Source organism: Saccopteryx bilineata, chromosome 3, assembly GCF_036850765.1.
Source record: "Saccopteryx bilineata isolate mSacBil1 chromosome 3, mSacBil1_pri_phased_curated, whole genome shotgun sequence".
Classification (NCBI taxonomy): Eukaryota; Metazoa; Chordata; class Mammalia; order Chiroptera; family Emballonuridae; genus Saccopteryx; species Saccopteryx bilineata.
Window position 1 is genome coordinate 47,004,847 of NC_089492.1, and position 14,966 is coordinate 47,019,812.

The following is a 14,966-nucleotide window of genomic DNA, read 5'->3' on the forward strand; positions in this document are numbered from 1 at the left end:
AATAAACAAAAAACTGTATGATTCTGACATTAAAATGGACACATAGACCAATGGGACAAAAATCAAAAGCCCAGAAATAAACTTACACAAGGGAGCCAAAAACACTGAATGAAGAAAAGGTACTCTCTTCAGTAAGTGATATTAATAAACTGAATAACCATATGCAGAACAATAAAGTTGCACCTCTATTCTACATCAGTGACACACACATACACGAAAAAGATCATAATAGTCTGACTAGGAGGTGGTGCAGTGGATAGGGCGTCGGACTGAGTCGCAGAGGACCCAGATTTGAGACCCAGAGGTCGCCAGCTTGAGTGTGGGCTCATTTGATTTTAGCAAGGCTCACCACCTTGAGCCGAAGGTCACGGGCTTGAGCAAGGGGTCACTCAGTCTGCTGTAGTCCCCTGGTCAAAACACATTTGAGAAAGCAATCAATGAACAACTAAAGTGCCACAATGGAGAATTGATGTTTCTCATCCCTCTCCCTCCCTGTCTGTCTGTCCCTATCAGTTCCTTTCTCTGACTGTGTGTGTATCAGTCACACACACACAAAAAAGATCAAAATATATTAAAAACTTAAATATAAGAGTTTGTTTATAAAACTCCTGGAAGAAAACATAGAAGGGAAATCTTTTTGACATTGATCTTAATATTGATATCCTGGATATGACAGCAAAAGCACATATAAATAAGTGAGGCTACATGAAACTAAAAAATTTTGTACATCAAAAGAAACTCAACAAAATGAAAAGGCAACCTACAGAATGGGAGAAAATAGTTACAAATTATATATTTGATTGAGGTCAATATAAAGAACTCATATAACTCAGTAGTTAGAAAACTAACAGCTTAATTTAAAAAACTGGCAAAAGGACTGAACAAATATTTTTCCAAGGAAAACATACAAATAAACAGCAGGCACATGAAAAGGTGCTGAATATCATTCATCATCAGGGTAATGCAAATTAAAACCATAATGAGATAATACTTCACTTCAGTTAGATAGCTATCCTCAGAAAGACAAGAGATAAATGTTGGAGAGAACATGGAGGAAAGGAAATCTAGTGCACTAGCATGCAAATTGATACAGACAGTATGAAAGCAGTATGCAATTTACTCAAAAATTAAAAATAAAACTAAAAGCATGATCCAGCAATTCTACTTCTGAGTATATAGCCAAAGAAACTGAAATCAAGACCTCATAATGATATCTGCACTTTCATGTTCACTACAGCATTACTTACAATAGCCAAGATATAAAAACAACCTAAGTGTCTGTCAACAAATAAGTGGATAAAGACAATGTGATATTTATACCAGGAACTATTATTCAGCTGTGAAAAAGAAGAAAATCTTTTCATTTATGACAACTTAGATGGATCCTAAAGGTATTATGCTAACTGAAATGAGTCAGATAAAGAAAGAAAAATGTTGTGCAGCATCACTCATATGTGAAATCTAAAATTGACAAACTCAGAGTAACAGTAAAGTAGTGATTACCAGGGGTTGAAATGGGGAAAATATTCAAAAGGTACAAACTTCCAGTATAAGATTAACAAGTTTGGGCACCTAATGTACAATATGATGATTATAACTGAAACGCTTTATCATACATGTTGCTAGGATAGTAGATCCTAAGTGTTTTCACCATGAATATAAAATTTTAACTATGTGATAGGATAGAGGTAGTAGCGAACATTACAGTGGTAATGATTTTGCAGTTTATAAATGTATTTAACCAACATGTTGTATACTCTAATTTACATAATATCATGTGTCAAGTGTATCTCATTAAAGCTAGGAAAAATCATTGTTATTGAAATCAATCCTTATATACAATTCTAGATAGTATAGATTAATTTAGATAAGAACAAAGAATAATAGGTGGTCTTATGCTCATACTTCCACAAAAAGCACAATTTACCTTTGATGGAGAAACAAATTCAACACATTCCAGCCATACGGATAAAAATGACTTTCCACATATTGCACATTTTCTTCCCTTAGAGATTATGTTCCTGACCTGTGGGTACCATTCTATGGCTTGCATTAGGAAAGGATTCTTTTCTGTTAGCTGATTCATTATAAATCTTGATGTTATTTCCTAGATTTAAAAAAGGATATTGTTTCTCAGATAATTTTCAAAATAACTTTTATATTACATTGCTTCTCATTTCAATACATATTTCTAGCTTATTCCTCATAGTTTCTGTTAAATTTCCATAGTCTATATAATAAAATATATTATTAGTAACTGGTATTGTAAGTAAATTTAGTTTTCAACAATATAAGAAAAGTAACTTACTCCCATTTTAATATAACCATGTCTTTTATAAACAGAGATCCAAGTTATAATAAATTTACATTAGATAAACTTTAGTTTAAAATTTTTACCTCTCATTACAATAAGCAGACTGTACAAATATTCTGACTACTCAAAAATTGAATGTATTGTATATATTATACTAATGCCTAAATCCTTATTATTAAAATTGTGAATCATGAACCAGTAAAATTTGCATCACCAAGAAGCTTATTAAAAAGTCAGACCTTCAGATGCACTCCAGACATACTGACTCAGAATCTATAATCAACAAGTTTCCCCAGGTAATCCCCTTTGCATGTTCAAGTTTGAGAAGCATTAGGGTAAATTAACTACTGCCTGAGTAACTGAATAGAGCCATGTTGGTAAAGAATACTAATTTCTGTTAACCAAATCTCTGAATTCAATCTGTTTTAAACCGATCTACATAGGTATGTCGAGAAACTTTACTTAAAGCAATAATAATATTATACCATTAAATAATAAAAGAGGTGGTGAGAACATCATATAAGCTGACTTTCATCATGACTATCAACTTCACCTTCTTAAAGTAGAAAATAAAAAGAAATTACATAATAATTAAAATTATATCTTCACTGATCAAGCAAAAAAACAAAAAATAAACATTTGATTTATTCCATTAAGTGCCCACCACTACCCTGCCATTGTCTGTGCCAGTAGCCTGGAATATTATTCCTATATAAATGTTACACAAGCACTGCATGAATTTTATTATATGTGTGGAACTTTTTTTTTTACTAAAGTAAAAGAATTTCCAGTCATATTAAAGTAGTCCACATCAGGCTCTGAAAAAGAATCTTTGGGAATACACACACATATACACACACACACATGATCTTTTACTCATTCACCCCAATTAAAAACTTTTCAATATAAACACAATCAGGAAATGACATCATAGTAATGGCAGCATGAGAGATAGCCTTCATCTCTCCCCTTGAAACTTCAACAAAATGAACAGCTATAACTCAGTAAAGGAATCCAGCTGGGCTCGCAGTTTTGCTTGAAACATTGGTGCATGCAATCTACTAAAGCCTGTACTCACACAGAGACAGAAAAATACAATATTTCCCCCTCACCCCAGCCTCCCAGATATGTCTCCCACCCCTCATCAATATGAAAAGTAGCAAAGACATATTGCACAGCTGAAAGAGGTGTTCTGTGTCTGGTCCCCTGCTCCATTTGGATGCAGGGAGGAGTACCCAGAAGCCTGAGATTGCCATTGCTAAAGCCCTCACAACTCCCACTCATTATCACGACTGCAGCCCTGCCTCTGCTTTTGCAACAGCAGCTTCTCAGCAGAGTTCAGACTGAGATTTTATAGAACTAAAACTTGTAATCCAGTGATACCTACTGAAAAAAGATAGAAAAACATCTTGTAAATATTTTCATCTAATTTTTTTGTTTTTCTTTAGTTATTTTTTGTGGTGGTTGTATCATTTGTGCTTGATTAATTTTCTTATTTTTATTTCCTCTTTATTGCAATTTTTCTTAAATTTTTTATTTTATTTTATTTTTAAATTTATTTTTATATTTTTGTTGTAATTCTTTGCTTAATTTTTAACAATACACTCTTAAATGCCCTCAAGGCAGAAAAAAGGTATACCATAACTACCCAGAAAAGAGACACAGTTCAGAAAGAAAATGAAAAATTTCCAGAAAGCAATCTCAATCACATGAAAACCTTGAGATTAAACAATAGAGAATTCACAGTGAAGTTGTAAAAATATTCACCGAGATGTGAGAACACACCAACAGAAAATTTAGTGAGCTCAAAAACAAAACAAATACTTCTACAGGAAGATTGAAACTTTAAAAAATGAATAACTCAAACACAGGAAATGCAAAATGAAGTAGCAAGTTTAGCTAATATACAGAATAACCAGCTAAAGAAGAGAATCAGTGACATTAAAGACGGGCAACTAGAGATGATACAGCAGGAAGAAGAGAGAAATTCAAGAATTTTTAAAAACTGAGAGAACTCTACAAGAATTGTATGTCTATCAGACAGAACAATATAAGAATAATGGATATTTTAGAAGAAGAGAAGGGAATGGAGAGGCTATTCAAACAAGTAATTGATGAGAACTTCCCAAACCTATGGAAAGAATTAGCTCCTCGAATTCAAGAAGGAAACAGAATGCTTAGTTACATCAACACAAACAAGTCTTCTCCAAGGCATATTACCAGACTTCAAATTATACTATAAAGCCAAGATAATCAAGACAATATGATATTGACAGAAAAACAGAGATACAGACCAATGTAACAGAATTGAGAGCCCAGAAGTAACACCACATATATAGGGACAATCTTTGACTAAGTAGAAAAAAGCACAAAATGAAGAAAAAATAACCTCTCCAATAAATGGTGCTCAGAAAATTGGAAAGCCACATGCAAAAGAATGAAACTTGACTACAGTTTGTTCCTTTGCACAAAATTAATTTAAAATGGATCAAAGACCTAAATATAAGAGCTGAAAAAAATAAACCACAAAGAAGAAATAAGAGGTACTTGGCTGAAGAGAAAATTCTATGAATTTGACCCCAAAGGCAAGGAAAGTAAAGGCAAAAATAAATGAATGAAATGATATCAAACTAAAAGCTTCTGCACAGCAAAAAAAAACCTGACAAAGCAAAAAGGCAGCCTACCAAATGGGAGATGATTTGCAAACAACAGCTCTAATAAAGGGGTAATATCCAAAGTACATAAAGAACTCACAAAGCTCAGCAACAAACAAGCAAACAATCTAATTTAAAAATGGGAAGAGAACTTGGACACTTTTCCAAAAGGGCATACAAATGGCCAACAGATATATAAAAAGATATTTATCTCTGCTAAGTATTAGGGATATGCAAATCAAAACTACAATGAGATACCCCCTCACACCTGTTAGATTGGCTGTTATCAGAGACAGGTAATAACAAGTGATAGAGAGGCTGTAGAGAAAAAGGAACTCTCATTCACTGCTGGTAGGAATGTAAACTGGTATAGCAATTATGGAAAAAAGTATGGTGGTTTCTCAAAAAACTAAGAACAGAATGACCATATGACCCAGCAATTCCTCTACTGAGTATCTACATCAAAAGCTCAAAAACAATGAATGCAAAGACCCATGTACCCCCATGCTCATCGCAACATTATTCATGGTGGCCAATACATGGAAACAACCAAAATATCCTTTGATAAAGAATAAAAATATGTGGTACATATATACAATAAAAAACTACTCAGCCATAATAAATTATGACATATTGCCATTTATGACAACATAGATGGATCGTGAGAACATTATACTGAGTGAAATAAGTACAAATATTGATCGACTTACGACCTATGCAACTTATGACCATTCAACTTTACAACTACAATAGCTAGCCACGACTGCTTCGCATCTGGCAGCGCAAGCGTTGCCCAGCTGGGCATACAACAGTGCAGACCAGCTTCCAGCAGCACTACCATCTCCATGTGCAACATTTCAACTGTTATCCCAGACTTGGTACAGCAATTTGTGTTTTATATCTTGGATATTTTTCATCAAATCCTTCCCAAGATGTCTACCAAGAGGAAATTGTCTTTGTAAATATTAAACCAGTTGTACTGGTAATGCAGTGTTTAACTTAAATGTGATGAATGTAAAAATAAGAAACAAAATGGTGTAGAGATTATACAAATGGCATAAAATGAACAAAGAAAATTATAATATACGGTGTGTCTGTAAAGTCATGGTGCACTTTTGACCAGTCACAGGAAAGCAACAAAAGACTCTAGAAATGTGAAATCTGCACCAAATAAAAGGAAAACTCTCCCCGTTTCATACCTATTCAGTGCAGTTCGATGTGGGCTCACACACAGATTTTTTAGGGCTCCTTAGGTAGCTATCCCGTGTAGCCTCTACAGACTCGTCACTGACTAATGGCCTACCAGAACGGGGTTTCTCCACCAAACTACCAGTTTCCTTCAACTGCTTATCCCACTGAGTAATGTTATTCCTATGTGGTGGCGCTTTGTTATAAATGCGCCGATAATCACGTTGCACTTTGGTTACAGATTCGAATTTAGCGAGCCACAGAACACACTGAACTTTCCTCTATACCATCCACATCTTTTTTTTTTTTTTTAAACCAAGCTCTGGCCAGTTTTATTACAGAAAAATTTTGCATGATTTACTTTTCACCAGTCTGTTCTGGCATGCTTCTAATGATATCAGAATCACCTGGATCAATGATAGCCAGGGTGCATACTCTGTAGTACTTCCCACACGCTGTGCCCAATTCAATATTATTGCCGCTGTAGTGGTGGACACCAGTCTTGGCCAACATGGCATAGTATTCTATTTCAGATTTCCTCAAGGCTGGGCAGTTGTTGGCGAGGATGACCAGTTTCGCTTTGCCTTGTCTGATCATCTTCAGAGTCTGCTTGTATCCCAGCACGTACTTCCCACTTTTCATAACAAGTTGGAGCCTAGAGTTGATGGACTCCAGCGACTTTTTCATCTTCTTTGCGGCCACCATCTTTCCGCCTTAGGTGCGGGACAGCCCCCAACCTAGAGAAGCCGCCAAGATGGCCGGGGAGGGAGAAAGGGCCATCCACATCTTGACTGGCATGATGATGGGCTGCTCCACTGTATACACAGTGTTACACCATCATCTGCACATAAACACATGCTGCCACATCATCCAACAGAAACTGAGAGGGTTTTCCTTTTATTTGGTGCATATTTCACATTTCTATCGTCTTTTGTTGCTTTCCTGTGACCGGTCAAAAGTGTACCATGACTTTACGGATACACTGTATAAGATTAATGAAAGAAAATTAAGATAAAATATGACTTAAAGATTTTTATAACATCATTTCACAGTACTGTGCATAGAGCCTACTCAACTTACAATCAAATTGTGTTACAACCAGTCTGTTGGAACCAATCGTGGTCGTAAGCTGAGCACTAGCTGTAAATCAGAAAAAGCTAAGAACTGTATGATTTCACACATAGGTGGGATATAAACCTGAGACTCGTAGACATAGATAAAAGTAAAGTGGTTACCTGGGGGATGGAAAGGGGGAGAAACGACAGACAAATATGCAGTGATAGAAAATGATTTTAACTTTGGGTGATGGGCATGCAGGGCAGTCATCATCTTAAAGGCTATAGAGATGTTCATCAAAACCCTAGGTACTATTGTTGATCAGTGTCATCTTGTTAAATTTAATTTCAAAATTTAAAAATCAAAAATTATGCCTGACCTGTGGTGGTGCAGTGGATAAAGCGTCGACCTAGAAATGCTGAGGTTGCCGGTTCAAAACCCTGGGCTTGCCTGGTCAAGGCACATATGGGAGTTGATGCTTCCAGCTCCTCCCCCCTTCTCTCTCTCTGTTTCTCCTCTCTCTCTCTGTCTCTCCCTCTCCTCTCTAAAATGAATAAATAAAAATAAAAAAACTAAAAAAAAAATAAATAAATAAAAATAAAAAATTAAAAATTAAAGACAGCCTGACCTGTAGTGGCGCAGTGGATAAAGTGTTGACCTGGAACGCTGAAGCCGCCGGTTCAAAACCCTGCACTTCTCTGGTCTAAGGCACATATAGGAGCTGAAGCTTCCTGCTCTTCCCCCCTTTTTTCTCTCTTTCTCTTTCTCTCACTCTCTCTCTCTCTCTCTTCTCTAAAATAAATAAATAAGTAAAAAGAAAAAATTAAAGACAAAATCTAATAGATTGCTGTCTTCCTGCTCATTATTACTTTATCCCTTCCACTTAACAATCATCTGAGAAAGCCTACTTTATATGGGTTTCTTAAATGTCAGATCCTTCAAACAGCATAACCTCCTACCCACTTCAGTTTATTCTCCTGGGTGATCACATAACTGAAGTCATCCTTTCTGAAATAAATCACCCTTTCATGCTAATATTACCAGGATTACTAAATTAATGTCTATTATCACCCATATTTTACATATTTACAAATAGCTTAGCTTCTGATTCTGAATAAAATGTTAATTTTTAAGGTAAATTGTTATCTAAAGGAATAAAAGTCTAGATCTCACTATAAAGCTCCAGAAAACTAATGAAAGATTCACTCCACAAAATCACAGATGGTATGAATGTTTGCTGAAATACATGAAACTTATAAAGAGGTCCCAGTTCACATAGTTCACTTTTTAGATTTATGATTTGGAACCAAACATGTTTGCTGTATTAAGTATGTCTCTTAACAACTCTTATATCACCTATTATTGATATTCTTATCCTACTTGTTGTCAATGTGTTACTTGGAAAGATATGTAATTGAAATATAAAGCTATTACTTGGAAATGTGAGTACACATAAAGAATATATATTGGCCATAATAATATTGTCTTTTAGGACACCTCTTAAATGTATATGCAATACAGTCTTTTAGAATATACAATTTAATGCTAACCTAATTCCAGTGTTATTTAATAGTCAAGAAATCTTTTACAAACAAATCATTTTCTGGATTAGTTTACATGCTATTTTGTTAGAATATTTGTTAGCTAAGTATATATAAGTCAGAGATTATTCCTATGTTTAAACTATGATGTTAAAATTAGTTTTATATGTATTCTTCTATTATTCTTTACCTATAAATGTTTAATTTTAAATATAAACCTATCCATATACAGATTATATTTAAAAGTCAAAACCAGGGGTCCCCAAACTATGGCCTGCGGGCCACATGCGGCCCCCTGAGGTCATTTATTCGGTACCCCCGCACTTCCAGAAGGGGCACCTCTTTCATTGGTGGTCAGTGAGAGAAGCACAGAATGTGGATGCAAAGCGCTGCGTCACTCACATACAGTAATACTTTCGGTGATGCGGGATGCACGCGTCATGGCTCCAGAAGCGTGTCATATCACTTGTTAGGGCTAACAGTGACAAATATGGAACTGGGCAGTGACCATCTCATTAGCCAAAAGCAAGCCCATAGTTCCCATTAAAATACTGGTCAGTTTGTTGATTTAAATTTACTTGTCCTTTATTTTAAATATTGTATTTGTTCCCATTTTGTTTTTTTACTTTAAAATGAGATATGTGCAGTGTGCATAGAAACTTGTTCATAGTTCTTTTTATAGTCCGGCCCTCCAATGGTCTGAGGGACAGTGAACTGGCCCCCTGTATAAAAAGTTTGGAAACTGCTGGTCAAAACCAAATATAAGTCCTTAGAAGAAATAATGAATTTGGAACTATTGTATGATCAAGTGATACTCTGTGTCACACTAAAATATAGCATTGACAGCAAAGATAGAGAACAGATGATTGGTTGCCACGGGGAGGAGAGCTGAGGGCGATGTGGAAAAGGTAAAAGGGTTAAAAACTACAAATTGGTAATCACAAAATAGTTCTGGGAAGTAAAGTACAGCATAGGGAATATAGTCAATATTGTAATAATTACATATGGTGTCATACAGTGTTGGGCAGATAAAATATATTATGCTCACTTTGTTAGAGATGGTGCTGCCCACATGGAAGTCTGTCACCCAGGTGATTGCTTGGGATGGGCGTGATTGTATTAATGTGTGTTGGGGGTGGGCGTGGGCAGGCAGGATCCTTGTATCCTGGGGCTTGGTTTTAGGACTAAGCCTTTCCCACCCTTTCTGATATGGGGTGGTGTACTCATGAGGAATCCCATCATGCCTCAGATGAGTGACTTTGTATTAGAGACTTCCCTATTTGTATATTGGATTAAAGGTTTGGATTTCTACACTATAAAGTGGAGCAGACCGGGAGCTTGCTCTCTCGGTTCCTGAGATTAGCATTAGAGAGGAGAGCAGAGAAAGGCCACATGGAGGAGGCCAGGAGAAGCAGCCAAGATGGTGGAGTGCTGTGGGAGAAGCCAGTTTGTGCAGAGAGAAGGAGATGGGAAACAGAGGTGAATAAGGCTGGTGAGCTAGAAACATTTGATTCTAGGAATCTCGGATAAGTCAGTAGCTTTGTGAGCACTGAATGAGTGGTTTTTGGAGCTCAGTGTGTGTTTTTACTTGCCCGCCGGGTACAAGCTAGGATTAAAGCTGATGGCCCACCAGTTCATGACTCTGTTGTTTCATCACCGTCTGTCCGAATCCAATGAGAACCTGCATGAGCCAGACTGCTGTGATGGTGGCTGTGGATACTGGCTTTACAATAGCAGATACTCCTTTCAGCTGGGCTATCATCTTCTGGAGACTGTGGATTGCGACTCCAGCCTGATTCTCCTCATCCTCCAAAGAGGAACTGGAAACACCAGCTCCTGCTGCCAGAATTGAGAATCGGGCCACTGCTGCCTTCTGCTCCGGAGACCTTGCAGCTCCATACCTGGCTGTAAAGCCAGAAGCCAAGGCTACTATCAAAGCAGCCTGGCCCATGCAGGTTCGCATTGGATTCGGATAGTCGGTAAAGAAACAACGGAGCCACAAACTGGTGGGCCATAGTCTTTAATCCTAGCTTGCACCCGGCGGGCAAGTAAAAACACATACTGGGCTCCAAAACCCAATCACATTCAGTGCTCACAAAGCCACTGACTTATCCAAGTTTCCTAGAATCAAAGGTTTCTAGCTCGCCAGCCTTATTCTCCTCAGTTCCCCATCTCCTTCCTTATCCCAGATACAAACTCTGTATAAACTGGCATCTCACTCAGTACTCCGCCATCTTGGCTGCTTTTCCTGGCCTCCTCCACGTAGCCTCCTTCCGCTGCTGGCTCTACTCTCTCTGCTCTCTCATGCTAACCTCAGGAACCAAGAGGGCAAGCCCCCGTTCAGCCCCCATTTTATAGTGTAGAAATCCAAACCTTTAATCCAATATACAAAACAGGGAAGTCTCTAATACAAAGTCACTTCTCTGAAGCATGATTGGATTGTACCACCCCACATCAAAAAGGGTGGGAAAGGCTTAATCCCAAAACTAAGCCCCAGGCTACAAGGATTCTCAACACACATTAATATCACCTGAGCTACGGCCTCACGTGGGCAGCGCCGTCTTTAACAAAGTGAGCATAATATATTTTATCTGCCCAACACTGGCCTCAGCGTCAGCCCCAGCCTCCTGCTGCTGCTGACTCTCCACAATGTCCAGGGTAAGCTGCAACTCACGAACCTGTGATTAACCTTCTCCAGCGTCTGCTCCATTTCCAAAGGAATCTCACGAACCTGGTCGGCCGCCTCCAGTGCTTGCTTCAGCTCCAGGGTTGGCATCTCTTTCTCCCATGTTTCCTCCAGCTCCTTCCACTGCTCAGTTTGCAGGTCCCAGGTAGCCTCTTCCACAGAGCTCTTGGTTTCCTCACATATGGCTATAAAAGTCAGCCAGCCTATGGTCCCCAAAAGGACAGCCATGGGAAACCATAACAGCAGCCAGTCCTTTACTCCACCGCTCAAAAGTGGTGGTGGCTCCTTGCCAATCTGTATTGAATCCTGCCACAAACTACGCCAAATGTAAGGCCAGGAGCCACCATCGTGGCCATTCACATGCAGGTTCCCATTGGATTCAAACAGACAGTAATGAAACAATGGAGCCAAGAACCGCTGGGCCATTACCTTTAATCCTAGCTTGCACCCAGCAGGCAAGTAAAAACACACACTGGGCTCCAAAACCCACTCATTCAGTGCTCACAAAGCTACTGACTTATCTGAGTGTCCTAGAATCAAAGGTTTCTAGCTCACCAGACTTATTCACCTCTGTTCCCCATCTCCTTCCTTCTGCCTGCACAAACTCTGCACAAACTGTCTCCTCACTCAACACTCCGCCATCTTGGCTACTTCTCCTGGCCTCCTCCACATGGCCTCTCTCGGCTCTCTGCTGTCTCCTCTAATACTAATCTCAGGAACTAAGAGAGCATGCTCCCGTTCTGCCCCCCTTCCATAGTGTAGAAATCCAAACCTTTAATCCAATATACAAATAGGGAAGTCTCTAATACAAAGTCACTTATCTGGGGCATAATGGGATTGCACCACCCCACATCAAAAAGGGTGGGAAATGGCCTGACCTGTGGTGGCACAGTGGATAAAGCATCGACCTAGAAATGCTGAGATTGCCGGTTCGAAACCCTGGGCTTGCCTGGTCCAGGCACATATGGGAGTTGATGCTTCCAGCTCCTCCCCCCTTCTCTCTGTCTCTCCTCTCTCTCTCTGTCTCTCCCTCTCCTCTCTAAAATGAATAAATAAATAAATAAACTAATCTTTAAAAAAAAGGGTGGGAAAGGCTTAATCTCAAAACAAAGCCCCAGGCTACAAGGATCCTGCCTGCCCATAGACCATCCCCAACACACATCAATATCACCTGGGTGATGGCTTCTATGTGGGCAGCGCCATCTTTAACAAAGTGAGCATAATATATTTTATCTGCCAAACACCATCTTAAGCAAAAAGGGCAACCAATATCATCACCTGGGCAACGGGTCTCCACATGGGCAGTGCCATCTTTAACAAAGTGAGCATAATATATTTCATCTGCCCAACAACAACCATCTCGAAAAACCAACTCAGGACTAAATGAAAAGTAGTCTATAACCAAGGATTCACAGAAGACACCATATTGAGATTGGTAGGAAGGGTGGAGGTGTGAAAGAGCTGCTCCCATTCCCAAGAGTGAGCAGCAGCTGAGGGTTCTGAGGTACATCTCAGGTAAAGGGGAGATTAGCCCTGAGAAATTTAGGTCCTAAGCCCTAGGCTGGATGCCCCAATCTGGAGGGCCAGAGCCTAGAAGAGGTGCCCACAGCATTTGGCAGTGAAAAGAGGCAAAGTTTTGTCACCAGAAAAAGACTGAAGTTCTAAGACACAGGAACCCTTTCAAATGGTCAGTGCAGAAAATCTGTTCACAGCCACTTATCCTCACGTTGGTCAGATGGAGGGCTGAAAGGACTAGAGTCGCATAAAGAGAGTGTAAAATTGGCAGCCCAGGGAAAGACACTATGGGGAATAGCCACTGGAATCACTGTACTGAATCATTCTCCAATACCACTGATGAGCTCTCCCTTTGGATATGAATATTTTTCTTGGGTGGAACAACCCCTCCTGCAGCGTCAGCCTAGGGTAAAGCAAGTGCCCCACCCTTGGTAATCTCTCTTACCTCACCCTAAGGAGATTGGGCTCCACTGAGAAGTACACAGCCTTAACGAGGAAGCAGGGGGCATGAAGTGACTCTGTTTTCTGGCACTTACACTGGAGTTTTTCCCCACACTCTCCCAAGAGTATGACTGGTGCTTCTGCCTCATGGGAGATTCTGTAGAATCTGTCCAGACTGTGGGAAGACCAAATCTCTGGGTTTCAGAGGCCACACCCACTGAACTGCTAGTGGCCATACTCTACTAAGACCTGTGAAAAAATTAATGATAGACTGATACCTGGGACCATGGGTGAAAGCCACAACCACCACCTTTTCTAATCCCTGAATAGCCCAAGACTCAAGACTTTACCAGAAGTTTTTTTAGTGGTTGTGCCCAACAAGTAGCTAGCAGACAGAGGCAGCAAGAAAACAATCTCAAAGAACCTTGGGCCTTTTGCTGATGCCCCCAGGCCTGGGGCTGTTAAAGCCAATCTAGGGGTGCAGCTTGGTCCTTTCATGTACACATAAGCCCAGCAAGGCAGCCACAAACTCTGGATTGCATATAGCACCAAAAAGTTTACTGAGGGTCAGTGATGAGCAGTTTCTTACACTGGTCTGCACCAGGTTCCCTCATATGAGAGCTAGAGCAAACAAATCCAGTGGCCAGGCACAGACATCAGAGCAAGATCCAACTAACATTACTAATAGCATATTCAAAGGGAAAGCTCATCAGGCATCAAACCCAGCTGAAATAAATTCTGTTTTCTGTGATCAGCACCAGCACAGAAGCTTACATGCATTAGATGAGGTAGAGCCTCACAGTCAGCCAGCATAAGTTCCAGATACCCTGCCCATCTGGGCTAAGCTCCACAGGGGGAAGAGTGTGAGGCTCAGAGCTCATACTTTCAGGGTGTGGGTTCCTTGGAGCCTATTGGTGGGACCAGATGAAAGGCTTAGCCACCTCCTGTGGGAGACCTCACAATCAGCCCAAGTGGAAGTCTCTCTCAGAGACTTCCTTCCAGAGACCACAGGCTACTCAGCAGAAAAAACTTCTACAGTGGAGCTGACAGTTCACCCAATCTGAATCTGCTGCTGAATTTCTGGGGAGAAATAGAACTGGATTTCCAATAATGGCTGAGGGATTAGGCTCTAGAGTAGGGGCCACTTTCCCCATGCCAAGCTCCTGACAAATACAGTCCTCAGAAGGGGGTCTCACTAACATCCTTTTGATCTCAGTTGCTCTAACCCACCATGCTTGCAACCTGTGGAGGGGTTGGTGGGGTGAGACCAGTCTGAGCTCTATAATCTTACTATAGAAGACTCTGCAGGAAATACCAGGCAACTACAAGAAGTGGAGGAGCTGAAAAGTGGAGGAAAATCTTAAGAAACTTGGGTCCTTTCAGGAAGCTGCTTTCAGCTCTAACAGGAGGAAGTCAACCCTTATACACAGGTTCGCCTCTCCTGCACACATCCAGGCACATAAAATGCAGACACCAACAGTGAACAGAATGGTAGCTTCAGACAGGTAGCCCTGAGTGGGTTATAAACAACTTCAAACATCAACACTTACTGGAACCCTACCCCAGAAGAC

The 14,966-nt window shown here is 39.8% G+C and overlaps 1 protein-coding gene and 1 pseudogene across 1 annotated transcript in view; both read right to left on the reverse strand.

Annotated features, from left to right (window-relative positions):
* Positions 1–14,966, reverse strand: part of LRRC69 (leucine rich repeat containing 69) — a 143,740-nt gene that overhangs the window by 45,351 nt on the left and 83,423 nt on the right. The window contains exon 8 of the mRNA XM_066266088.1: positions 1,928–2,107. Coding sequence (XP_066122185.1) covers positions 1,928–2,107 — 180 coding nt within the window. The remainder of the gene's footprint in view (positions 1–1,927; positions 2,108–14,966) is intronic.
* LOC136328510 (large ribosomal subunit protein eL30 pseudogene) lies at positions 6,513–6,927 on the reverse strand (annotated as a pseudogene).